The sequence below is a fragment of the Adiantum capillus-veneris genome, chromosome 15 (assembly GCF_014529385.1).
Source record: "Adiantum capillus-veneris isolate H3 chromosome 15, ASM1452938v2, whole genome shotgun sequence".
Classification (NCBI taxonomy): domain Eukaryota; kingdom Viridiplantae; phylum Streptophyta; class Polypodiopsida; order Polypodiales; family Pteridaceae; genus Adiantum; species Adiantum capillus-veneris.
Window position 1 is genome coordinate 141,860,590 of NC_140945.1, and position 27,943 is coordinate 141,888,532.

General features: G+C 44.1%; 1 protein-coding gene across 1 annotated transcript; it reads left to right on the forward strand.

Moving 5' to 3' along the window:
• Positions 1–87: 87 nt before the first annotated feature.
• On the forward strand, positions 88–27,943 carry LOC147441590 (uncharacterized). Its single transcript, XM_086483164.1, has 3 exons — positions 88–314; positions 26,864–26,963; positions 27,064–27,943. Exons 1-3 carry the CDS (start codon positions 240–242, stop codon positions 27,189–27,191), a joined length of 303 nt encoding a protein of 100 aa, XP_086339290.1. The 5' UTR covers positions 88–239; the 3' UTR covers positions 27,192–27,943.

Sequence of the window (27,943 nt, forward strand, 5' to 3'; positions counted from 1 at the left end):
CATGAGACTGCATGTAGCTTAATAATCCCACATTTGAAGACAAGCTCTCCAAGAGATTACAAAAGTAACGGGCCTTGCAAGCGTTCAACTTGACGTCCTCTTCGAGGGTTGAGAGATGACGGACTGATGAGCGTTCAGCGATGGTCCGTCGTGCTAACACCCATAGAAGTCGAACACGCTAACCGTTTGTGCGTGTTGGCAGGCCTCTACTTAGGGCCTGCCACACGCCAATTTTTGGAATGGCTCCACCGGGGTCACCCCATCCAATCTTCAACCGTCAAATCTTATCAGAAGGAACCGTGCTCTGGTCCGAGGTACGCCTTGCCGAATGCTCTCCTTGTTCGCTATGAATACCTTGTTTACTTAGGCACAGAACATGTGGGTTTATATGAACATATGCCAGCTATAATTGTATGTGTAGTTGGTAGCTGCTGCCTTCCGTTAGTTGATGTGCACCTGCGCTTTTAGAGGCATGTGGGACAGGATATCCATGATGTGAGCCGCATCAAGGCTTCATGTGAGGCTCTTGCAGTGATAGGTGCTTAAACCTCTAGAAACTTTTTTTTTTTTAATTCAGCCACCTCACGACAACTCATTTCATTGGAAATGTGAGCCTTTTAGCCCTTAGCTGCAACCTTAATTAACTGTTAATTAGCTGTGGTGTTGTTGCACTATACTTTACTGAGTTTCACATTTCACTATATCCACTAAAGGCATAGGACGATCATTTTCACGTCGCTTGGAAGTGATGAAGTCTGCTACTACTCTTCAGAAAGAGGCTTGGGTTGTGGGCTACTAGTTCCAGGGGAGAGCGCGGGTTGAGTAGTAGCAACAGCAGGAGGTGACTTTGAAACTTTATTCTGAAAGTCAAAACACTTGATATTACAATGTTCTTTGAGCCATTAGAAATGAGACATCCAACATATAAAATTTAATGCCAATTTTCTTATTAAATTAAGATCAAGATTTTAGTGCATGTTTCAAGAGCATTTGGGGAAACGTACTATGTAGGTTTTATTTACCACAATTGATTTATTGTTCCCTACAGAAAGTATCATATAGATTTCAGCTCAATCAATAAAACCACTAATCACACACGATGGTTTCTATAACGTTGGATAGCCTGTTAGCTTCAGCAAGAGGTTTTAAAGCCACACAGTTTTAGGCCACTCTTATTGCTATAGGTTAGAGTAAGAAATTAGTTTTTCTAGATAAAATACCACACCACAAGAAGTGGGATCCCAACCAACCCTCTCAAGGGCCCCACCCCTATCACTGGAATGTCATTTGATTTCTATTGTATAAATTGGACGTACACAGATGATATATCTCAATCCATGGACTGATGTGACTCTAGGGAGATGACCGTAATCTGGGGTTGATTTGCACACCCAATGTGAGAGCATTCAGGGCTGAAAGCTGGCTGCGAATACACAGATCTGGCTGCGCATTCAGGTGATCAGATTTTTGCATGTGGTAGCAGAGTCCTAGGCTCAGCAATCCTGGCGGATCCCCCTTCCTCTCTCAGGTCTGCAGCAATGGGCCAATTGCGGGTTTTTGAAAAACGCTAGGCTAGGACCTTCCGTGGCAATTTTTGCTCCCATTGTCCCTTAGCATTTTTGCGAGCTGTGGGAAGCCTCTGGCCTTCAGCCGACAATCTACAATCGGCTGGCTGATTACTTGCGTTCTTTGGCAAGAGGAGGTGAAGACATACTCCGGGTGTTATAAATTGATGCTGTGGCACGACTTAAGATCCGAAGATAGAGTCGCCCGGTTTCCACACCAAAAAAAAGTAGATCAGGCCATACAATCCCGCATTTTGCGACAGATTTTGTGTTGCGATTTGTGGTGGGAATCATGGGCTGTTGAAGCCCGACAAGGCATTCTTATGGTAGAAAAAACAGTTGACTGTGAGATTATGAAAAGACTTGAGCTTTTTGGATTGTAAAAGCAAGGCCAAGGGCCTATACAATAGTGCCTTGGGGGAGTATTTTTATAGGCTGGAAAGTGGTGGTGAGCTCTTTCCGGCAATTGGTTGCCGCATGCGCATTACACCTGAGCCACGTGGACAAGCTTCTGCTACAGTCTAGCGTGAGTCGTAGTTTAGCTTAGGACCTAGCCTGGCACTTTGTGAGCCTCTAGCAGGACGTGCATGTTCAAGAAGGTTGTAGTTGCATACCCTCTCTTGCACAGTACAGTCAGTTCAGCATATAGGCATACGAACAGTCCCTTAAGTCAATAATATTAATAAGTGACATTTTTAAAGCATTAATTTGTCATGGTTGTGGGGCTCAGTTTGTGACTGCTCGACCCAGCATGATAGAGGTATATAGGTGACCTGGGGGGTTCTTCTCTGAAGGCAAGAAGCATAAGTCAATAGTACCCTACAATACCGCATCACCTTAGTTCAGCCCATTAACCTCATTGCCAGCCTTGCCATCATCAGCACCTCAGTGTTCGTAGCCTCTTCAACTAGCGTTTGTCAGTATGGAACATCAGCATCAGCCAACGTCTTCCATCACAATTCAGCTTGCAAATCAGCGTTTTCAGCATGAAGATTCCCGCCCTGTTAGCTACTAAGTTGCAAAAGTTAGCCTCGGAATTATTAGCGCTTTCAGCATTCAGCCTTAGCATCACAGTATCAACCATCGATAGCAAGTACCCACTAGTATCTCAGCAATACCAAGCATCTACACCAAGTACCCATCAACATCTCAGCACCTCAGGATCTCGGATCATTGTAACAGCATTGTGCAAGTAAGTAAAGCAAGTACTTGCTCTGGAAATAGAGCAAGGGTGCCCTTGAGGGCGGTTGGGATCCAACATGCTGTGTCGTCTCTCTTTTCTCTATCTCTCTCTCTCTGTGTCTCTCTCCTTCATTGTCTTCATTTCAATTTCTCTTTCAAGTGAAGTAAGTAACCTTGTGTTTGTGCGGAGTACTAGATCCGAGTTGAATCCTTAAACTCTTTCGTTGCACCTGACATTGGTATTAGAACTCTCTGCGTGCTTTGGCTTCACGGACTCAAGGAAAGAACCAAGAACCGAAGCAGAACCAAGAACCCAAAGAGTGTCTCAGTTTTTTTTGTCAAAGAAGCTTCGCGTCTCGACCCCCGCTCCCATCTTCATCGCTATGTTTTTGAACGAAGATCGACATTGGAGACACGAAAATCGAGATCTTGAATACAAAGAGTAATACCAAGAGTTGCTTGCCTTGTATGCGGATATTGAAGGAGTTGGAGACAGGATCCCTAACCCTCATCTGCATTTGCATTCGCATGTAGCGTGCATCCACTTCCGTCGACAAGTAACCCTTGGAAATATCTTCGAGCATCCTTACCTTTCATCTTCACCCGCAATGTTTTCACGACAGGTTTATTCGTGTCACGTGCACACTACACTTGCACCACGTGGACAAGCTTTTGCTATAGTCTAGCGTCAGTCTTAGTCTAGCTTAGATCTTGTTAGGTGCAGCGGAATGAATGTTTGCGCTTTGCTCAAGATGAGTCCTCCGAACTGTGCTCAAGGTTCCTTTTGTTCTTATGGAAGGTAGGGCCTTCCATTCTTAATGAGAGAATGCTATGGTCACAAACAAAGTGAATGGACACTATGCGTGCAAGTGTATGAGACTGAGAGATAGAGAGAGAAGAGAGATACGACACCAGAGACGTAAAACCCTCCTCCGAAGGCCCCACTCTCGTCGGTGAGAGTGGTCTACTTATGATTGCACAAAGTGGTACAATTATGATGCATGGAAACTGATGCAACTTGGGACTGTGTCAGTGACGACGACGGGGATGGCGACGACGACCTAAGGGCTGAAATCTGCAACCTTCTAACTGCGGTCCACAAACGCTATCTGCTGAAAATCTGAGCTGATTCGGGCTGCTGAAAACGCTGATTTGGCTGCTGTTTTTAAGGGCTGAAAACGCTGATTTGGTCTGCTGTTTTCGGGCTGAAAAGCGCCGAGTATCTGCAGGGATGTTAGGGCTTGAAAAACGCTGTGTCGATTGCTGCAAAAACGCTGTTTTGACTGTTGTTGCTAGGGCTGAAAACGCTAAGGGAACTGTTGCTGATCTGGTGGTTCTACTGGCAACAGGAAATTCTAGATGCAAAGGCTACCGTGGTCAAGCAATGGCTGAAAACGCCAAGCAAGATGGGGGGGTTGGCGATGATAAAAAACGCTAGGGCTGATGGGGTGCTTGAGGGGTTCTTGCTGAGAGAGAGGGGAGTACTTGCTGCCAAAGGCCTATTGTGCTCCTTGCTCATCTGCCCAAGAGTGCTAGCTTTGGTTTGCTTATATATTTTCTTACCCAAATTGCCCTACCTACTTTTATTGGGAAGTCACTTAAATTAATCAGTGAAAAATGTCAAAAATAGGGAAAATAGGCTAAAATCACTGGAAAATTCCCCTAACTGATTCTAATGGATTCTGATGGAAATATTGATGATCATGTTGTGTGCAATCAGAGGATATGCATCTATGCTAAGTGACTGGGCATGCACGGTCTACGAATAGACTCACAAAAGTGCCAAACCACTTCTAATCTAGACTGATTGGATTGACTGAATCCCTGTTATGGTGTAGCTTGTCCACGGACACATAGGGTTGGATGTGTCACATGACAGATCTAGCTTGGCAATTTGTGAGCCTCTAGCAGGACGTGCATGCCCAGGCAGGTCATAGTTGCATACCCTCTTTTGCATAGTTTAGTCATTCTAGCATACGTTTTTTCTTCACTTTACCCTTTCATGAATACATTTTATGCATAACCTTTTTGTTTTTTTTCTTTGCTTTCAAAGTTTGCTCACTTGGTGAAAAAGGTAAACACGACAGACTTAAAATCTGTTCCGTTTCAAGGGTTATCGGTTCGAGTCCGATAGTGAGCCCGCAGTTACTTCTTTAGGACCTGTTACAGATGAAAACGCCTCTTGAATATCTTCTTTTGAATCGCCCCTAAGCACAATCTCTTTCGGATTAACTAAAGCATCATGTATTGTCTCTTGAAGACCCGTTATTGTGGAATACTCGTGCACGACTCCGCAAAATCTTGCACGTGTTATGCTTGTCCCTTCAATCTCTTGTGACAAAGCTCTACGCATGGCAATTCCTACAATACTGGCTTGACCCCTTTTAAAGGGAGATACAAGGAAACGACCATAATGAAGCCGCTTACTTTCTATTTTGGATTCAAGGCATTTCCACTGAATTGCCTGCTTAGAGGTCGACATCTCGTTTTTGCGCATACGTAATTTTTTTTTCTCTCCTTTTGATGTGACTAATCACTAGTTAGACGCGTCTCTTTCTGGGGGGTCTTTCGTAAGCACAATCTCGGATACTGCCTTGGGCAGTGCTTCTTAAGCAAGCTGAAATAATGTCAAAACACGCTTAGCAAGAATGCACACTTTTATCTGCCTGCATGCTTTAATTCATGACTGATGCCATACGAAGGCTGCTAGCATTTATCCACACCTTAATGCCATGCAGAAGGTGCTAGCTTTAATCTGCTTTAGCATTACACCGCATGTGAACCCAAGTCGAGCGCATGTGAACCGCACCACCTCTTATCTGCTCACTTAATTATAAAGGACTTTTTGCTTACAAGTGAAATCATGGGCTGATTTGTCTACTGCTCGACCCAGTTTATAAGTGCCTATATAGGCAACCCTTGAGAGCGCAAGAAGAGGCAGAAGAACCAGCAGTACAAGACCTAGCACCCTAGCATGAGTTCAGCGTTTTCACCCCTTTCAACCAGCGTTTTGACCAGCAACACTTCCACATTTTAAGCCTTAGCATCGTTAGCATTTCAACCTACAAGCACCAACTTTTCAGCATTTTATTGCATCAAGTTGCAGATTTCAGCCCCCATGCATCAGCGTTTTGAGAATTCAACACTTAGCCTCTCAAGTACCAAGTATGTATAGTGAGTACCCATTAGTACCTCAACAAAATCAAGCATCTGTCAAGCATCTCAGTATCTAGGATCATTGTTACAACATTGTGCGAGTAAGAAAGCAAGTACTTGCTTGGCAACAGAGCAAGGGGGGTGGTTGTGTCATGTGCACATTTAACCCTATACAAGTTCTAGGGTTTAGGTTAGCCTAGGAAGTGTTCTGGCACCCTTGTGAGCCTGTGCGCAAGCAGTGTATGTCCAGGCACTTAGCTGCATATCCTCTGATTGCACAATCCAGTAGCACCTTACATTTGCATTTTCAAGTCAGTATACCCAAAATATCATGAAAGTTTGAGGCAGGCAATTTAGGCATTTCATGATCATTCAATTAATTATTAAATGCCAAATGACAAGGTCGTGGGCTGTAGGGGAGCATGCTCGACCGTTCTTGGCAGCTATAAAGGGAGCAAGGAGGCGCCATTCACAGGCAGAAGGGGCAGCAAAAGAAGTTAGCAACTTGCAGAGCCTCTCCTCAGCAGTACCGGCAGGATCCTCAGCGGTTCTAGCTTCAGCATCTGGCGTTTTCTACAGTCCCAGATCAGCCAGCGTTTTCACTTGCAGATCAGCCTTGCGTTTTGCAAACTTGGAGATCGGCCCTAGCGTTTTGCAACTTGCAGATTAGACACAGCGTTTCCAGATTTCAGCCCTTGCACTTGCAATTTCAGCCCTTAGCCTCGCAGATCCTCATCACCCCATCAGTTCAGCCAGTGTTTTCCAATTCAGCCCGCAAATTTCAGATTTCAGCATCTGCGTTTTCAGCGCAGCGTCGTCGAGTCATCGTCATCGCCATCCTCTCCGACACAGCGTCAGCATTCAGCAGCATATCAGCGTTTTTAGATTCCAGCATATCAGCCCTAGCGTTTTCAGTTTTCAGCCCGTCCTCGTCGTCGACATCGTCGGCAAGTCCATTGCATCTAGACCATTGTACCAGATATGTGCAATCTAGAGCATAGACCTCTCTCGCCATAGAGAGGGGGCCCTTGGAGGAGGGTTGAGAATCGTGAGGTGTCGTATTCTTCTCTCTCTCTCTCTCTCTCTCTCATTCTTAGCACTTTCATTCACAGTATCATTCTGATCATTACACTTGCACTCTCTCTCTAAGAAGAACAAAAGGCTCTCCCTTTCGTAAGTAAAAGGAACCCTTGAGCAAAGTTCGAAGCACTCATCCTGAGCACTATCAATTTTCACTTCCGCTGCACCTTACAGGTTGGGACCCAATATGTCGTGTCGTTTCTCTCTCTCTCTCTCCCCCCCCCCCCCTCCCCTTCATTGTGTTCGGTTCAGTTACTCTTTTTAAGTGAAGTTTAGTAACCTTGTGTTTGTGCGGAGTACTAGATCCAAACTAAATCTTAAAAAAACACTTTCGTTGCACCTGACAATTTGAGTGGTAGCACTTGCTTGCAAGGCAGAGTTAGAATCAAGGCCAGTATTCTACGACATTAGTAAGGCTCCCTAGTAACTTGTATGGTATCGCAACAATACCTATATCTGCAGTATCCACAAGTTTGGAGGAGTTATCATCCGTTTATGCATCCACAAGCATTAGAAGCATTCAACATCAAAAGTACAGACAGAGGTTCGGCAATTGTGTCTCACCTTCAACAGGGGGGATGTCACGTGGGCATTACACTTGAGCCACGTGCACAAGCTTCTGCTACAATCTAGCGTGAGTCGTAGTTTGGCACTTTGTGAGCCTTTGAAACCGGCCTATAGGGTGGTAGACTTTGGCTTTCACCCAAAACTTTACTTTAGACTTTAGGACAGAGAGAAACTTTTTAAATAAAAACCTGTAACAAGAACTGACACTTGAAACACACACGGCTTGGAAGCTTGAGCGCTACCAAGCAGACGTCGACACCTGTTGGCCCCAAAGCTTGGCGCTCCTTTCGGTATTTCTTTATTGTTATTGCGAATAAACGACCTGAACACTTTCACTTATCTCTCACCAAGCTATCCAAACCTGTCCATGGCTATAATTGTAGGTTTTTGACCCTATTTCGTCAGCGTAACGGCGCAAAACCCTCTGTAGGTCAATAGTACACGTCAAGGACACTTTCCTTCCATACGAGAAAACTCTTCGTTTTCGCAATCCTTCGCGATGGAACTGTGCGTACTTGTGGGGGATTAGCAATTAGCTAATCCGGTTCCTGTTCAAAAGGCTCTTGCCTTGACAAACGCGCATAAACCCTCAGAACTGTACATGGTCAATTAAGTAGCCCATCTAGTGGGGCATTACCATATGTGCCAAAGGGGGGAGAGAGATGCGCGAGAGCAAATCGTTGAGCTACATAGAGCAAGGGAGAAGGCAAGCTTTCCATTAAAGTTGTGATCACTTGCACCCACTACTCACACACACCTCGTAGTCACACTGAAGTGCAAAATTAGCCCCTCTTAAAAATGGGCGTCCCCTCTAGCTGATGGATCTGGCAATTTGCTGCAGAGCTGCCATGTGTCCAATTTGCCTCTTTAGAGTTAATTCCTAGTACCCACCGACTTATAAGTGTAGGGATGGGGCCTAAATGACATTGAGCTCAACGTAGGTATCCTTTTACTGCTCGGATTTCAGTGTCGATTGGCCCGACCATCTCGTGGCGACTTGCCCTTCCCAACTGCGGGTGTAACTTTGTCGTCGGCCGATCACACCGGCCATGCAATGTCCGGCCATTTGTGACTTCAAAGAGAGGGTCCCAAAAAGTAAAAATTATTGGAAAGAAACCAACAACTAAGGTTAGCAGTTGCCACGTCCTCGTGACATACCCCCCCTCTTGAAATCGCAAACGTCCTTGATTGCATGCCATATCTACATTCCATTGATGATCTTGTGTTGCTAGCACGCTTTTATCATCGCATGTACCCGCAAGAAAGGTCATAACTCATAGGTACAAATGACTTAATGAGACCTTCATACTTTTGTCATTTCCATCTATGATAGAAGTGAGCATAATACCTTTAATACTTGAAGAGCGATGCACACTTCTATTGCATTGAATCCGTATGTACATTTGATGTGCTAGCTTCATCATTACTCCTCTGAACAGGTTGGGTTGGGGCATACGTAGGCTGTAATCCGAAGGCCTCAAGGTAAAGCTGCAATACATTTGGTGACTCCGACAATCCATGCTCTTCCATCCACTTTGCATCCATAGGTGGATAGTTCTTGAACTTCACCAAATAACGTCTCGCAACTTGTTCCTTAACTTTTTTTCTTTATGTGTCAAAATTTGCTCAGGTACCAAAATCTCATCAAGTTCATCGACTTCTTGCTTATCTTCCTATGGCATATCTTCTGGCGCATTATGAATCTTCCAAGTGTCAGGCAATTTCAGCCTAAAAGCAACATCGCTGATCTTATCAAGCACTTGAAAAGGCCCATAGTAATGCATATTGAGCTTAGGAAACAACCGTTCCTTGCCCTTCATCTTCTTTAACCTTGCCTTTTCAAACCTCAATAGGACCCAATCACCAAGTGAAAACAGTAATTCGCGACGGTGACGATCAGCGGCCCTTTTCTGCTTTGCCCGAGTCTTCTCCGAGGCTAGCTTAATCTTCTTATACATTTCATCCATGTTTTCAACCTATCAATCTGCCTCAAAGATCTTGTCCTCTGTATGCAAAATGGGAGAAAACCTTTTTGCCACCTTCAACAACCTCACAAGGTGCCTTGCATGTGGACGAATGCATCGTATTGTTGTACGCATACTCAAGCATAGGCAAACAGTGTTCCCACTTGTCCTATTATTTGACACTTAACATTTCAGCAGATCCAAGACAGTAGAATTAGCCTCTTCTGACTATCCCTCAGTTTGTGGATGAAACAAAGACAAGAACTTGAGCGGTGTACCCATGTCCTCAAATAATCCTTTTCAAAACAAACTCGTCATGTGAGGATCACGATCACTGACAATTGATTGTGGCATACCATGGTACTTAAACACATCGTACATAAACAAGTGTGCCATCTCGTCAGATTTTGTCACAAACTACTGACGTGTCAAAGCCCCGAAGAAGGGAGCCAACTTGCAGATGTCGGTGGAGGGACCTAAACCCTAAGAAGAACAAGTAACAAAAGAAGAAGTGCTACCAACTTATGGGGACCCCGTCCGATGCGGCCCCAAGTGACATAAAGGATTAAAATAAAGCAGGACCCACACACAAAAAGAAAAAAAGAATTGCGTAGCAGCTGATGACCTGGCAGTTGTACGGAATTTCCGAAAATTGTGCTGACATGATGACGTGGCAAACTGTATGGATTTTCGCGTTTTGCGCCGATTGCTATACGAAATTCCGTGATTTATGTTGGCAGCTTTTTGGCATTGCTTTTGGACCATAAGCTTTTGAGTTTTGAAGGCTTTTCATGTAAACTGCTTTTGGGGCCTAGGGCCTTTAAATATGTGCTAAGGGCTCATTCTTTGGCATGCTTCCTGAAGAAGATGTAGAGTCTAGAGTACCGGCTTGTATTGTGTTGATGCAATATAAAGAAATACCGAAAGGGGCGCTAGGGTTTGGGGCCAATACACTCTGGGGTGGAATTCCGTCACTTCGTGTCACGTGTCGTCTCTCTCTCTCTCTCTCTCTCTCTCTCTCGATTTAGTTGTTATTGAAGTGCTAAAAGTGTGTTCAATCTATTCTTTTCTATTGGCACGTGGTGCCCGTCTTGTAACAGTGGTATCAGAGCATGAGGCGTGGTGCTTTTCTAAAAGCACACCGGTCCTACAAAAGAGTAGACAGAGCTATTGGAATTGTACTTGAAGTATCTTCGGGCCCTTAACCATGTAAAGTGAAGGAAAAAAATATTGTCTTCTCTAAAGACTGTGTATGCAATGTCGATGAACATAGAGACGGAGTGACAACCCGTTCATCAAACACATGCAAACAATGCGGTCGAATCTTTTCTGTTTGATCGAAACCAATCAACTGTGGCAATCATAATGGAAATGCCCATGCTTGGTGCTCATACAATCATGTGCTCTTTCGGAAACTGTGTCATGCCAAGGAAGAGACATGGAATGTGACTTCCTGACATACAAACTTTTCAGCTTTTCATGCACAATCCGCATACATTCGTGCTCATCCATGAGAGAAACGTGCTCAACATACAATATCTCATGCCTAGGAGAAGGGATCACATAACGATGCTGACTAGAATACATGAAATTTTTGAACTACATGTTACCCCCTCTGATGCCCCAGGTGGTACTTCCTACTCCGGCAACATAAAGTACGAGAGCTTCCAACTGGCAAACTTCTCAGTCGTTTTTCGCGATCGAGGGAGTCTTCAGGAAAATGGTGCAGCCATCTGACCCTGATCCAGTGTAACCGCCTTTGCCACCGTCATTGCCCCCACCACCACCACCATTGCCACCAGGCTATAATGGTTGGAGCCCATATGGATACCCTTATTATCCATACCCTGGATATGCGCCTAAACAACCTAAAGATTTCAAAGACGGCGGCACGAAAGTCAAATTTTTCACTTTTTCAGGGTTGAAAGATCGCGAGAAAGCATTGCAGTTCCTACATCAATTTGACAACAATTTGACAATATCTATGCTTTAGGGAACTATACAAAAGAATCCAAGATTTCTCGAGGAGCGGGATTTCTTAAAGATAATGCTATGCAATGGTGGAGTTCAATCGCGACACAACCGCATGCTCCAAGGACCTGACAAGCTTTCAAGATAGTTTTGCACGTAGTTACATGACTTCTATGTTTGAAGTATGGATTTTGGCAGAGTGGGCAACTTGAAAATGCTTGCCACCGAACCATGGACAAATATAACCAAAGGTTTCTCGACGTGTACCTTCCGGTGTCCTTTAGATCTGTTCCCTTGGAGGCCCAATGCGAGCGATACACCATTAGACTACCATCACCATTGCAGGAATATTGTCTATCCAAGCAAGCCTCTACCATTCAAGAACTTATGGACCATGCCGTGGTAAGCTACAAATTGATGAAGGGGAAGCTAGAGTTTACCACAGAAGAATCTCCAGCCACTAACCACAACTCTCGGCAACAACGAACAAATTCTTGAGTGTCTCGTGAAAATCAACCGCAAAGGCCTCATTTGACGCCTCAACAAGGAGACACCTTACTACAAGAAGGCCGATGCTTTGGATGCTTTCAAACAGGGCATAATATTCTAATTGTCCCGAACGCACTGATAGACCAGAGGAGCAGACGCCCGCATCAACGGTCGACAGAACCCCAGCGCCACCTCCTGCTTCTAGACCCGCTATTGGACTAGTTCCTGATATTTATGGCATACGCCTTGAAAGTACAAATGAATTGTGTCGAGCATATGGCAAAGTTAATGGCTTCAAAGCCCTTATTTTCTTTGACCCCGGAGCTACAGAGAACTTCATCCATCAAGATTTCTTAAAGCAGATGCACTTTGATTATGATGCAAAGGGTGGAGAAATTGAAGCTGAGCTAGCCATGGGGCAAACTCAAAAAGTGGTACCGCTCATTGGTGCTCTTCCAGTGACTATTCAAGATTATCATGGAAAAGCTGATTTCCACAATATGAAGTTGGGCAATTGCGATGTTCTCTTGGGCATGTCTTGGCACGACAAGAATGATGTGACTCTCCAGGTTCGGAACTGAACCATCACCGTGACGCAGAAGGACAAGCCACTTGTCCTCAAAGTTCAATTGTCCGAACAAAACCTCGAATGAACTCTACTTGTTTTTTCTTTATAGCTAGAAAGTATTGTTTGAAAATTTGTTCTAAATGGACGATATCTGTTTTGAACTTGTCCTGGTACTACCGATTTGAAACTCTGGTTCTCATTTTACTCCCGAGTGGAGTAGTGAGAAATGTTGTTTTGCTATTGTTCGAACCTCCGAACGACGTAGACGGGATGTCTGGGGAGCGTTCAGTTGTATGCTTGTAAAATAATTGTTGTTGTGACTCCCGGCCCGGACCTGGATGGTTATGCGGGAGGAGTATTAAGAAGTCTGAGCAATGGTTACTCTCAGCACCTCCAAACGATGCAGCTTGCGGTCTGGGGGGCGTTTGGTTGTAAAAGGTCTCTATATCTCCCGGCTCGGACCTTTTTAGGTTATGCGGGAGGAGTGATGAGGGAGTCCTTGAATATCTCCCGGCCCGGACCTTGTTAGGTTACGCGGGAGGTGTGTTCATCGGCGGCTTTATGTTTCTATGTCTTGTAACATGCATATGTGAGCATTTGTGTTGCATAGTGATGTTCCAACCACTGAATATTCCTAATTGGATGAGATTGCTTGGGTATGTAATTTTAGTGCATCAAGACACTCGTGGAAGATTAGTACGGTTTGGGTGTGATGGCTAATTTTACTACGCCAGAATATCAAGAGTTCTGATTTGGTCGAAAGGAGAAGCTAAACTCCTTGATCAAAAGAGCGGAAAGGAGAAGCTAACTCCTTTACAAAAAAAGAGCAAACTGATTGTCCCTCGGAATGACCCTCGGAAGTTTTTGAGCTAACTTGAGTTGTTTTGCAGATATGCTGTAATCGCGGACGATTACTCTCTTTCAAGAAGGGGAGATGTCACAAATTGTTGACGTGTCAAAAGCCTTGAAGAAGGGAGCCAGCTTGCAGATGTCGGCCGAGGGGCCTAAACCCTAAGAAGAAGAAGCAACAAAAGAAGTAGTTCTACCAACTTATGAGGACCCCATCCGATGGGGCCCCAAGTGACAAAGGATTAAAATAAAGCAGGACCCACACACATAAAAAAAAAGAATTGCGTAGTAGTTGATGACGTGGTAGCTGTAGGAAAATTCCGGAAATTGTGCTGACATGATGACGTGGTAGACTGTACGGATTTCCGTGTTTTGCGTTGACTGCTGTACGGAATTCTGTGATTTACGTTGACAACTTTTTGGCATTGCTTTTGGACCAGAAGCTTTTGAGTTTTGAAGGCTTTTCATGTAAACTGCTTTTGGGGCCTAGGGCCTTTAAATATGTGCTAAGGGCTCATTCTTTGGTATGCTTCCTGGAGAAGGTGTAGAGTCTGGAGTATTGGCTTGTACTGTGTTGATGCAATATAAAGAAATACCGAAAGGGGCATCAGGGGGTTTGGGGCCAATACTCTTTGGGGTGGAATTCCGCCACTTCGTGTCACGTATCGTCTCTCTCTCTCTCTCTCTCTCTATCTCTCTCTCTCAGTTCAGTTGTTATTGAAATGCTAAAAGTCTGTTCAGTCTGTTCTTTTCTATTGGCACGTGGTGTCCGTCTTGTGATAGATTTTATCTTCTTCCTGATAGGAATAAAATGGACTTGCTTGTTGAACCTGCAAATAATGGTCCATATACCATCATTCCTTGTCGGTGTCTTGGGAGATCATTTGGCAAATCATGCATGCTCGCACAAAGGCATCCACGTCTCTCCTCAAAGTAGGCCAATAAAAGAACATCTCTACCACTTTCACTGTCACATCAATTTCATGATGCCTTGCATACGGTGGGACATGACCTTCTATGTAAGGTGCAGCGGAATGAATGTTGAACTTTGCTCAAGATGAGTGCTCCGAACTGTGCTCAAGGTTCCTTTTGTTCTTATGGAAGGGAGAGCCTTCCGTTCTTAATGAGAGAGTGCAATGATCACAAACAAGTGAATGGACACTGTGCGTGCAAGTGTATGAGACTGAGAGATAGAGAGAGAAGAGAATACGACACCAGAGACATTGTAAAACCCTCCTCCGAAGGCCCCACTTTCTATGGCGAGAGCGGTCTACTTATGATTGCACAAATATCTACAATGCTTGGACTTGCCGACGATGAGGACGACGATGAGGACGACGACGAGACGGGCCTAAAATCTGAGAATGCTAAGGGTTGAAATCTGCAAATCTTTATCTGCTGAATTCTGACTCTCTGTTGATGACGATGTCGATGGTGACGATGCGAACTGAAAACGCAGATGCTGAAATCTGCGTTTTCCGGGCTGAAACTGTAAACCTTGCTGAAACTGACCGTGCGGCGAGGAACTGCTGCGGGAAGGTGAGATCTGCGAGGTTCGGGACTTGATCTGCGGTGTTTAAGGGCTGAAAACCGAAAACGCTGATGCTTCTTGGTGTTCTTTCGCGGTGAATTTGCAAAATGCTGGGGCTGATCCGCAAATCAAAAACGCTAGGGCTGAAAATGGCTCTGCTGTCGTTGGATGGCCTGCAATTGCAAAACGCTAGGTCTCTTGTTGAGTCTTCCGTCGCCAGGGATCTGCAAATGCAAAAATGCTAGCTGATCTGGGGTCTTGATGCAAACGCTAGCCTCTCTGCTGTGTAGCAAAAACGCTAGGCCTTGCTGGGGGTTCCTGTTGAGAAGGTGCTTGTTGAGCGGTGCTCCTGCTACCTCTTCTGCCAATTTAGTGCTAGTCTAGGTTTGCTTATATACAAACTTACTCAATTTGCCCTACCTACTTTCCAACAAAAGTCACTTAAAAATAATAAGTGGAAAATGTCAAAAATAGGTAACATAGGCTAAATGCACTGGAAAATTCCCTTGATGGATTCTCATGGGAATGCTTATGATCATGCTGTGTGCAACTAGAGGATATGCATCTATCCTAAGTGTCTAGGCATGCACGGTCTGCGAACAGACGCACAAAAGTGCCAGTTCACTTCTAAATCTAGACTGACTGGACTGATTGAACCCTCGTCGTGCTGTAGCCTGTAGCTTGTCCACGGACACATAGGGTTGGATGTGTCACGTGACATCCCCTCCTTTTCAAAGTGATGTATTGGTACCGAATTGTATGGCGTTGATGGAGACGCCAATAGCATCCGGTATCTTGGAAGGGACTCTTCGCCCGCCCACTCTGATGTGTGGGTCGTGCGGTACTTGAACTTCATAAAGGTCTGCAACGCTTGCTTCTTTGGGCCGTGCCGAAAGCGACAACAAAGTTTCCTGTGGCTCCTTTGATGCTTCAACTTCGTCGAGTGTCATGCTTCTTTCTTCTTCAAGAATCTCCATGGTTGAAAATTCCTGAAACCATTTCCAACACAAAACCATGAACATATCTATTTCATGTAAAGTGAGTGCAAAAAAATGTTGTCTTCCTCAAAGACTGTGCATGCAACGTAGATGAACAAAGAGACGGAGTGCCAAACCGTTCACCACACACATGCAAACAATGAGATCGACTCTTGTCTTGCTGATCTAAATCAATTAACTGTGGCAATTCACAACGGAAATGCCCATGCTTGGTGCTCATACTTTCATGTGCTCTGTCTACAATTGTGTCATGCCAAGGAAGAGACATGGAATGTGACGTCCTTGAATGCATAATTTTCAGCTTTTCATGAACAATCCGTATACGTTCGTGCTCATTCATGAATGAAACGTGCTCAATGTACAATATGTCATGCCTAGGAAAAGGGATCACATAAAGACACTGACCAAAATACAGGAAACGTTTACGAATGAAACACTTGTACAATGCGTGCGTACTAATCATGCGAACACATAATACTTCTTGTGAGGGTTCTTTGGACCGAAGCTCGAGAGCCAAGATCGGTTCTTCCTGAAGGGGTGCGTTGGACCTAGGCTCGAGAGCCAAGATCGATTCTTCGTGATTGATCGAATCTGCAACGAGGTTAGCTTCGCTAGAAAAAGCATCAACTAACACATCATCCTTGTGAACAATCACGTCATCTTCATGCAAATCATCATGCTTGTGAGAAATCACATCTTGATCATACAAATCATCATGCTTGTCATTGTTATCCAAATCATCATGCTCATCATTATCATTCAAATCATCATGCGTCTCATAATCATGCAAATCTTGTGTGTCATGCTTGGGAGAAGAAGGGAGTGAGAGAGTCTCCGTCTCCTGACTCTCTTGCATCTGTGCCTGCACAATAAAAAAGAGTCGCAAGAACTCTTTCATGTGTTGGTCGCTCTGTTCTTGTGTCGCTTTGCTCTCGCGGGCATATTCTGCTTGTCTTTTGTTGTTCTCGCGATCAAATTGTGCTTCTCTTTCTTTGTTCTCGCGATCCAATTTGGCTTGACTTTCTTTTTCTTCCAAGTCGTACTGACGCTCTATGGCTGCCATTTCTTCTTCGTAGGCCTTTCTGTCTGCTTCTCTTTCTGCTTCTGATGCTTCGCGGTCTAACTTCATGTCCATCACCATCTTGTCGAAAGCCTCCATAGGAGTTAGTGCAATCCTTGACGTAGATGGGGAAGGGGGAGGGTCGGAAAAACCTCCGGATGGGGAAAATTCTTCTTCGCCTCTCTCATGCTCATCACCTCCAAGCGAAGTATCCATTCCACTTCGAGTGATGACTATCCACTGAAGTCGTGGGTTCTTGTGGTCTTGGGTTCTTAAGTTCACGAGGAACTTGGGTTCTTTGGGGGTCTTGGGTTCTTGAGGTTCTTGAGTTCTTGAGGTTCTTCTTTCGCTTGCAATCTGTGTTCGAGAAGGATCTTCTCTTCACCCGAGTTCTGCTCTTTTCCGCCGGCGCACCCCTTGGCGGCCTTGCGCTCACACCGAGGTTGCTTTTTCCCACCTCACGTCGATTGGCGGGCCGCTAAGTGCACGGTCCGCTCTCAATGAGTGAAAAGAGGCACAAAGGGAGGCTGGACAAGCCCTTCTTTCTTGGGTTTCCTATCACTCTTCAAAAACAAGATTAGGAATCGACACGCCCAAGCGAACTTGGGTTCATGCGACCTCAACAAGCAAAAAAAAACAGTGGTTCTTTCCTTGAGTGATACTGAACACTGCCAAAGCTCTGATACCAATGTAGATTGCAGCGGAATGAATGTTTGAACTTTGCTCAAGATGAGTGCTTCGAACTGTGCTCAAGGTTCCTTTTGTTCTTATGGAAGGGAGAGCCTTCCGTTCTTAATGAGAGAGTGCAATGATCGCAAACAAGTGAATGGACACTGTGCATGCAAGTGTATGAGACTGAGAGATAGAGAGAGAAGAGAATACGACACCAGAGACGTTGTAAAACCCTCCTCCGAAGGCCCCAATCTGTATGGCGAGAGTGGTCTACTTATGATTGCACAAATCTCTACAATGCTTGGACTTGTCGACGACGACGAGGACGATGACGAGACGGGCCTAAAATCTGAGAATGCTAAGGGTTGAAATCTGCAAATCTTTATGTCACGTGACACATCCCAACCCTATGTGTCCGTGGACAAGCTACACCACAGCAGGGTTCAGTTAGTCCGATCAAGTTAAATTAGTAGTGATCTGGCACTTTTGTGAGTCTATTTATAGACCATGCATGCCCAGTCACTTAGCATAGATGCACCCATCAGAATCCATTAGCATCAGTTAGGGAAATTTTCCAGTGCATTTAGCCTATTTTCCTATTTATTGGTTATTTTCACTTATTATTTTTAATTGACTTTCCAACAAAAGTAGGTAGGGCAATTTTGCTAAGTTAATATATAAGCAAACCAAAGTTAGCACTTTCTAGCAGAAGAGGCAACAAGAGCTTCCCGCTCAACAGGCAACTCTCGCCGACGAGAGTGGGGCCTTCAGATGAGGGTTTTACAACCTCTCGGTGTCGTATCTCTTCTCTCTCCTTCTCTCAGTCTCATTCACTTGCACGCACAATCCACTCACTTTGTTCGTGACCACAACACTCTACAAGACGGAAAGCTCTCTCTTTCCCTAAGAACTAAAAGGAACCTTGAGCAATAAAGATCACTAATCTTGAGAAAATACAACATTCATTCCGTTGCACCTAACATTGGTATCAGAGCTTTGGAAGTGTTCTGCATTACTCAAGGAAAGAACCACAAGAATTTTTTGCTTGTTGCGATCGCACGAACCCAAGTTTACTTGGGTGTGGCGATTCCTAATCGTGTTTTGTTGAAGAGTGACAGGAATCCCAAGAAAGAAGGGCTTGTCCAGTCTCCCCTTGTGTCTCTTTTCACTCATTGAGAGCGGACGGTGTACTTAGCGGCCGGCCAATCGATGTGAGGTGGGAAAAAGCAACCTTGGTGTGAGCGCAAGGCTGCTAAGGGGTGCGCTCGCAGAAAAGGGTAGAACTCGGGTGAAGAGAAGATCCTTCTCAACGCGATTTGCAAGCGAAAGAAAACCTCAAGAACCCCAAGAACCCAAGACCCTCAAGACTCAAGAACCTCAAGAACCCAAGATCCTCACGAATCAAGGAACTCAAGAATCTCAAGACCCTCAAGAACCAAGTTTCTCGTGAACTTAAGAACCAACGATCCTAGTGCATGGTCGTCACCCGAAGCGGCATGGATACTTCGCATTCAGGTGATGAGCATGAGAGAGGCGACGAAGGATTCTCCCCACCAGGAGATTTTTCCAACCCTCCCCCTTTGCCATCTACGCCACGAGTTGCACTCACTCCTATGGAGATGATGGTCAAGTCGATGTTGGACATGATGGCACAACAACAAGAAACGAATCGAGTTGCATTGGCACAACTCGCAAGTAAAGCAGAAGAACAAGCAGCAAAGGACCGTGCACAAGAAGCCAAGGATCGCGAGCGCGACGAAAGAAACGCAAGATTGGCCGCACAACAAGAAGAAAATCGACTGGCTCAGGAACGTGAGCGCATTGCTCTTGCCGCAAAACAAGAGGAAAATCTACTTGCTCTCGAACTCGAGCGCGATGAATGAAATGCACGAAAAGTAGAAAAGGACGTCGAGTGTGAAGCTCAAAGGGAGCTTCGCAATCAAGAATTTATTGCCCAAATCCTAGCCTCAAAGACCGAACCACCCAAAGATCGTGGAAGTTTGTCAAGTGGCGCAAGCCACGATGCGGATTCCAACCATCCAGTCACAGAAAAGTTGACTTTCAGTAAGTATGACGGTAAGATGGATGCTACAGTTATTCATTCTTGGTTGCATCAATTTAATTCTTATTTTGCGACAACTAAGAAGACAGGAAATAGCAAAGTTTTGACGGCAGCTATGTACCTTGCCGGTGATGCCATCAATTAGTACCACGCATGGCAAGAGGCACAGCTAGCCGCGCACCTAGAGGCAGCCGACGATTTCACGTCCCTCTCTTTTAGTTTGGCTGATTTCCAAGACAAGCTCAAGGTGCGGTTTATGCCACCTCAATACCTTGCACGATTGAAGGACGATTGGCGTGCTCTCAAGCAAAATGGTATGCCGGTTATGTCTTTTTCTAATCGTGTTTTGTAGCTAGGTACCCAACTTCGCATGTCGGATGATGAACGCAAAGAGGCTTTACTCTTTGGATTGGACGAGTATATCAAGTACGATGTGGAGGTATTCGATTCAATCGATCTCAACAAGGCGGTAGCGATTGCTCTCGCACAGGAGATGAAGCACAACAAGGGAAAGCCTAAGGAGAACAAGACTTCCACAAGTACCTCGCAGACTCCTCAGAATGGTAAGAATGATAACTCTTCTAACCAATCTACCAACAATATCTCATCAAAGAATTCTTCCAATGAATCTAAGGGTAAGGCTAACACAACTGCTAAACCTAAGCTTACTCCAGATGAAAAGGTAGCACAAGGAATTGTAGGAGGTTACATCACTTCGGAAGAACAAAGCACTTATTCTAAGGAAGGTCGTTGTTTTCATTGTCACATTAAGGGTCACATAAAACGAACATGTCCTAAGCTTGAATCGAATGAATCTAAAGAACCCACAGCACCCACTACATCTGTCAATGCAATGAATGATAACACGATTGTGCCCAAAGTTTCTCAGGACCCTCCCATTCATGATGCTCTCATTAATGTTATGGTCGTACATTGGGGCACCGTTTTGTCATATTGTTTGACCCAGGTAGTGAAACCGGCCTGTACTTTCAAAAAGGGCGGTAGACCTTAGACTTAAACCTTATTTGCTTTCACCCATTTAATTTGGCGCCCACTTTACCTGTACTTTCAAGACACAACAAAGGGGAGAGGGATACAGGTTGCTAGATTGCACCTGTATGAGAAGACCGACACCAGATTGGCCCCTAACTTAGGCGCCCCCTTTCGGTATTTCTTTATTGTTTAAAAGAGGGAATAAACGCTGTGGTTCCCTACAAGCTGCCCCGCACAAGCTTGGCTGAATATCAATTGTTCCGGCCCGATTTCGGCAGCATAACTGTACTAGGACCCTTCACAGTCAGTATTCCCACGCATTGAATGACTTTCCCGACGCATACGGGCACTTTGCAAAACCTGGCGAGAATCTGCAGCACGCTGAATTCTCTGTTTTCAGCCCCGAAAATGTGCCAGATCACGTGTACAGCGGTCCCCTCGCGTCCCCGAACCTCCTGGGGGTATTAGGGTCCGTTTAGGGCCAAAACCATAAACCTGCAAAAATACACAGCAGGCTGTAATTTACTGTTTCGGGCTCCGTTTCGCGTGCCTGTCGCATCCGTAGCAAGTCCTCGAGCTCCCGCACCTGTAGGGCTACTTGCCCTTTGAATTGAACGAGATTTCGGACGTGAAACCTCTCCAAATCACCTGTACCCGCGGGGGATAAGCCGCTAGCTAATCCAGTACCTGTGCAAGAGGCTCTTGCCTCAGCAATCGCGCATGAATCCACACAACTGTACATTGGTCAATTGAAAAGCCCACTAGTAAGGCATAACATACTGCCATAGGGGGGAGAGAGAGCAGTGCGTAGCGTGCAGGGCATCACTCCTGGCACCGCAGTGTACTTAAGAGGGAAAGGAAGCACTCCATAGCTCTTAACCTGTGACAGAAGCTGCAAATGAGCCCTCTTCCCTTCAAATTCAGCGCCACTTCTTCCTTGAGGAGGCAAGTGCACAGAAATGTGCCACTTGGTCCATTTACAAGCATTGTCCCGTTTCGGGTTCGCCGCTTAAAAGTATCCTGACCGGTTGCCCAGTTGACTTCGCGGCAAAGTAATAAAATCTTCTCCTTGTCATTCCGGAGGTAATGACGCGCATACATTTTCAGGTCCCAAAATAGCAATTCCCTAAATTTTAGGAGATGCTGCCATTGTATCTTTCTAGGTCATCTGACCCTCTTTGTACACTGCAGCCACATCAAAAACTGAAATGTAGCCTATGTAGCAAAGGATTCCACTTTGGCTAGTCATTGACCCCACTTTGGCTAACCATAGTCCTTGTCCAATCTTAGTGCTCTCTTGCCCTCAGGCCTGGACTCCCTCTGGACAATTCCACACTAGCTATGCAATGCAGGGCAGTTAGATTTCCCGAGGGGTGTTTCCAAAAAGTGAAAGTAAATAAATAATAAGAAATAAATCAACAAAAAGGATAGATAGTAGTCACACGTTGGTGACATACCCCCCTCTTGAAATCTCAAACGTCCTCGTTTGCATCTATGTCGTACATGCTCATAGTCAACACTGATGTATTCAACACCTGTTGACACAGTACGACACATACATGCTCATTGTCAACCGTGGTGTATTTAACACCTTGTCGATACATGTATTGCTTGTGTGTGAATCCTGTCTCAATGACATAGTGGTAGCTTCACACTGTGCCATTGCTTTGAGTCAGGAACTTTCCAATGACAAAATGGTAGCTACATATTTTGCCACTGTCTTATAGTACACGTTGGGCCTAGTAACACTTTCGAGCATACCCAAACCGACAGTTTAAGAATGCAGTTACACATGTATCCTTTAATAGAAGCAATTAATGTATCTTTGACAAACTGACAAGAAATACTCACTTCTATAGCACTAACCAAACTTTTGGACATTCCATAAGAGCAATTGCCAAACTGACAATCTGTACAGCTCTAACATTCATGTAACATGTACTTGATTTGAGCTCACTCTAAATACTATGTACATCATTTGTTTCAGAAGCCATTGTTACACTGACAATCCATGTAGCTTTGAAACTCAAGGGGTCAAGGTAGGTTACAAATCGAAGGCTTCAAGGTAAAGTGATAACACAGTTGGTGACTCTGCAAGTTCACCTTCTTCCATCCACTTAGCATCCATTGGTGGATAGTTTCTGAACTTTACCAAGTAACGCCTAGCAACCTTGCCTTTCACTTTTCTTTCTTTATGTGCCAAAATTTGTTCCGGGACCAAGATCTCGTCAAGTTCCTCGACTTCCGGCTGATCTTCGGCTGGCATATCCTCTGGCACATCACCCACATAGGGTCTGAGAAGACTCACATGAAACGCATTGTGAATCTTCCAACTCTCAGGCAATTTCAGCCTATATGCAACATCATTGATTATGTCGCATAGTTGAAAAGGCCCATAGTAACACATGCTGAGCTTTGGAAACAGTCTTTCCTTGCCCTTCATCTTCTTTAACCTTGCCTTTTCAAAGCGTAGAAGCACCCAATCACCAAGTGAAAATACCACTTCATGACGGTGACGATCAACTGCTTTCTTTTGCTTTGTCTGAGTCTTTTCCAAGGCCACTTTGACCTTCTTGTACATTTCATCCATGTCCTGAACATACTTATCTGCTTCAAATATCTTGTCTTTTGTATGCAGTATGGGAGGAACTTTCTTGCCACCTTCAACTATCTCAAAAGGTGCCTTGCCAGTTGATGAATGCACTGTATTATTGTATGCATACTCCACCAATGGCAATACTGCTCCCACTTTCCTTTATGCTCTGATACGTAGCACTTTAGCATATCTAGGACAGTAGAATTTTCCTCTTTTGACTGCCCATCTGTTTGAGGATGAAATGACGAAGAGAATTTGAGCGTGGTGCCCATATTCTCAAACAAGCCTCTCCAGAACAAACTTGTCATGCGTGGATCACGGTCGCTAACAATTGACTATGGCATGCCATGATACTTGAAAATATTGCTCATAAACAAGCGTGCCATCTGATCGGGCTTTATCTTCTTCCTGACATGAATAAAATGAGCCTGCTTGCTGAATCTGCAAATGATGTCCAAATACCATTGTTTCCTGTCTGCGTTCTCGGAAGATCAAAGATGAAATCCATAGCAATACTTTCCCATGGTTAAAGGTTACCTCAAACTAGGTGCTGAAGAAGATGAAGACCGTGTGTTTGAACACCTCTCAAAAGTTTGTACTATGGGTGCAAGTGACATGGGTGAGCCTATTGGTGTAATCACTATAATTAACTAGATAAAACTTCACAAGCTTGCTATGATCAAGTCTTCATATTGACAGATTGCTCTATATGGACAATAACTTTTAGACAAGCACAGCAAATATGGCAATAATAAACATGGCTTAACACATGTCAACAAAGGAGGAGGACAGAAGGCTGCACATTGCATAGCATGGCAACGAATGCATTCTGCAACCTTCCCTTGGTTTCCAAGCAGGTCAAAGAGCAGGTATACAACCATGTGAAAGATGTTTTGGGTCGTGGAACCGCTGCTGTGCGGTGCAACCAAAGGGATTTCAGCTTTGAGCAAGCCAGCCCACTCTACACGTTGCTCATCCCTAAAATGAGCAGAATGATGTGCAGATGATGCTGCACAGGAGTTTCTTCCTAGGCACAACTACTAGCACATATCCTCAAATAATAGCACCAAAAGAAGGTTGTACCATCTATATAGCATAGAACCCAAGAACCAACCCTCTAAAATGTCAATCCGAGGATCCAACACGTTGACCCTATCCTAGAACACTACAAGCGAACTCGGGCTACGTGATGAAAATCCTATCCTTCTCCTCTCCTACTCAAACAAGCCGAGTTGGTGCCTTACGTACATGAGAAATCCACATCTGAGAGGGCCATGTTGCCCAACAGAATAACCAGAGCAGCACTACTGAGGTATGAGGTGTTTAGTGGTAGCCGAATAAATCTTGGCGCCTGTGACTCTCTATGCTGCCTTATGAGATGTTGATGATAATGAAACTCCTTTAACTTGACTCGAACATGAAAGATCCCTCTCTGTATTGAACTCTTAGCAAAGGTTTCGACCTGGCTCTGTTCTTCAACCTGCACTCCCTTGAGAAATACATAAAATCAATCGAATCAAAATGGTCAGTTCTTTAAATCTTGAACACTAGTTTGGTACTAAAAAGGACGCTTTAGTGTCTTTTTTTGACAAATTTAAATAAAATGCTACGAGAAATCTAAAAAACATCCTTTTGCAAGCTTATAATATGCTAGCTATGAAAATTATAGTCCTCCGATTTGGTACACAAACTCATAAGAAAGTTCACTCATGAAAAGCACCTACACAAAACAACAGTTGACGTTTATCTAAAACTCGTACCCTAGTCTAAGAAAAAAATGTACAGGATGCACACAATAATCTAGGGTAACTAATTATATTTGTTCTTTATATTTTTGCAAGTCTCAAAAGAAAATTCCTTTACGACTTGAATTAAATGTATAAAGTCGTGTGGGTGCGATATGCAACTTTTATGGATTCAATTGATGGCAATGTAATACATGCTACATATGTACTAGCTCTACCACTTCATTACTTAAGGTGATATTATTTTGATATTTATGCGAGCTACATTTTGCGCGTTGAAATTCTCATTCTTAATGCAACAAATACTAGGCTTAATTTTGAATCCACTTTTGAAATTTATCATTAAACTTAGTCAGTTGTATGCAAATACTTCATATGGATACAATTGGGGAAACTATATGCACACTTCCATAGGTTTTGAGAAAATGTTGGTTTTGCAAGAGAGTACAATTCAAAACATTTTAGAACTAACTTAATTTACAAGAAGAGTGGGAGTTTGAAACCTTCAAAAGTGTATAGTTGATTGGTCTTGGCATATGGATATACTTTACACTTTAAGTTTTGCCTCATAACCTCATCATGTAGATGAAAAAGGCTTTGAAAAGTCGAAACTTTTAGTATTTTCAAGATTTGGGTTCTTGGGTTTTTTGCTTATAGCGCAAATTTGGTGTAAGAAATAAGTTTTGAAGCTTAATTTATTGTTTTAAAAAGTGTTTTTAAATCCATAAACCTCAAAAACTATGCAAAGTCTTGTTTTGATGAGGAATGATATTCATTTTATATAAATTTTGATAAAACAGTGCTACATCTTGAAACTTTTCACACTATTGCACTCGGTTTTACATGAAGAAAATTTGACTAGATTTTTCACCTCATAACTGACCTAGGGTATGCGCATGGCTTGAAAATTGTGTTTCTAGCTTCACTAAATAATTATGACAAGTGAGTTTTAAAAAACAAGACACTTTAGTGCCAAAGGACACTTGTGTCCGATTACAGAACTAGCATAGAAAAACATTGCATAAGAAGATTGCACCTTTTACAAGGGTTATACTGCCTTGATATGATTGCATAGAGCTGTTTATCACGACCTCATGTCTCACTAAACATATAAATGTTTAAAAGCAGGACCAGTGACATTATAACTCAATACCAGACAATAAAGATGCAAGCGCAAAACTGAATAAAAATAGTCTCAAACAAGAACAAGGCAAAACAATGTGATTGCTTGTAGCAGCAGAGAATAACACTTTTAAATCAAGCTACAAAAATGGAAGTGAGCCAAATTAGGCGGGAGCAGCGTGACAAAAAATAAATCCCCCATTAAAGTATAAGCTCCAATGCTTTTGCTCCATTGCCTTGAAACAGAATTAGTGTCAGAACTAGCAAGATAGCAGCTTGAGTAAGATCTGAAATCATGCAAGAACTAGCATTGCCCTCCAACGCAAAACAATCATGAGGATGTTTTGCCCTCCAACGCAAAACAATCATGAGGATGTTTCCTTAAAAATGTACCCTCTGATAGTAGGCCCATAGACATGGTTACATCGAAGACGTCCCTTAACAGCAACTCTTTGTTCAATCATGAATCTGGAATTATAAGCTACTGCATCATAGAAATGCCAGCTCATATCCGAAGGACAATTTGCTTCTAGGGTACCACTTTTGCAAGCTGCTGATACAGTAACACATAAGAGGGCCGCATCGATTTCTTTCCACCTGAAGACATTAGCGGCGAATGAGCAGCGCTGAGGGGGGTTCATGGCTGGGATTTCTATCCTGTTTCCTAGAATGACAATCTACCTTAATGTGCAGGGTGCCCAATTGGCCTGCAAACGTCCAAAGCTCACAATGTGGCATGTAGAACAGGGTTTGCCTGACAATGGACCGCCTTCCTTTTCATTGGCAGCTACAGGTAAGCAGCCCATGTTGTTGATCACCATACATTCCAAAAGTGTCAGCACTGGATCATACACCTCGATAATTCTGACCCAGGAGAATCTTTCTTTGAGCAGTAAAATCAGAGCAAGCTGGCAATGCTACCGAGCCCATAAAATACAACGTTCAGACGCCGCCAACACTCTGTATTTTCAATGGCAAATTTAGAGCATGCAGCATCACCGGCAAAGCCATCTCTGCATAAACCACCTGTACCTGTACATTCCATGGCAACAGAATTTGTGCCGATCAATGTCTATGATGTTCAATCTGACGCACATCTTGTGGGACATTTTGCAAACACTCACCAACTGCATCTCCCAATGCATAGAGCAAAGAAGCCCTGGTGAAATCTACTGCATTCTCTGTAGTTAAGCTTTTCAAAGGCGGAGAGATATCTTGATCAAATCCTTCAGAAAGTACATCCCTTTGGACTTAAGATTGTGCTCAAGAACATCATCCCGAAGACAGGGTGAAGACTTTGTGAGCGTGAGGTTGATGCAGCCCGAAAGAGGTGATCGCAGAAAGGAATGCTCTGAAAGGAATGGGACGAGAAACTGCTGAAAAAACGCAGTTTCTTGTACACAAGCAATAGATCGCTTCAGTCTGAGCAGAAGAAGAGATGTATCACATTCCTCAGTCTGCACGAGAGGCGTCACTGATGCTAACGATCTGCGAATGCGGAGCGGCGCGCCGCCATCCGCCGCTGTCCACGTCTCGTCCGCCATAGCTCGACTGGTCGGTTGCCCAATGCCGACACTGAGTGACATATTTTTTTTCCTAAAATATGCGAGAATTATATTAGAAAGATTACAATTTTTGGCCAGGCTTCAAGGAACAGCTTTAACGCTTTCAACAAGATGGGCATACATCTCAAATACTTTGGTAAGATATTCTTGGATGACATCCATCTTTATTAACAGAGCCTTAGTAATAGTAGCACCGATTTCTATTTTC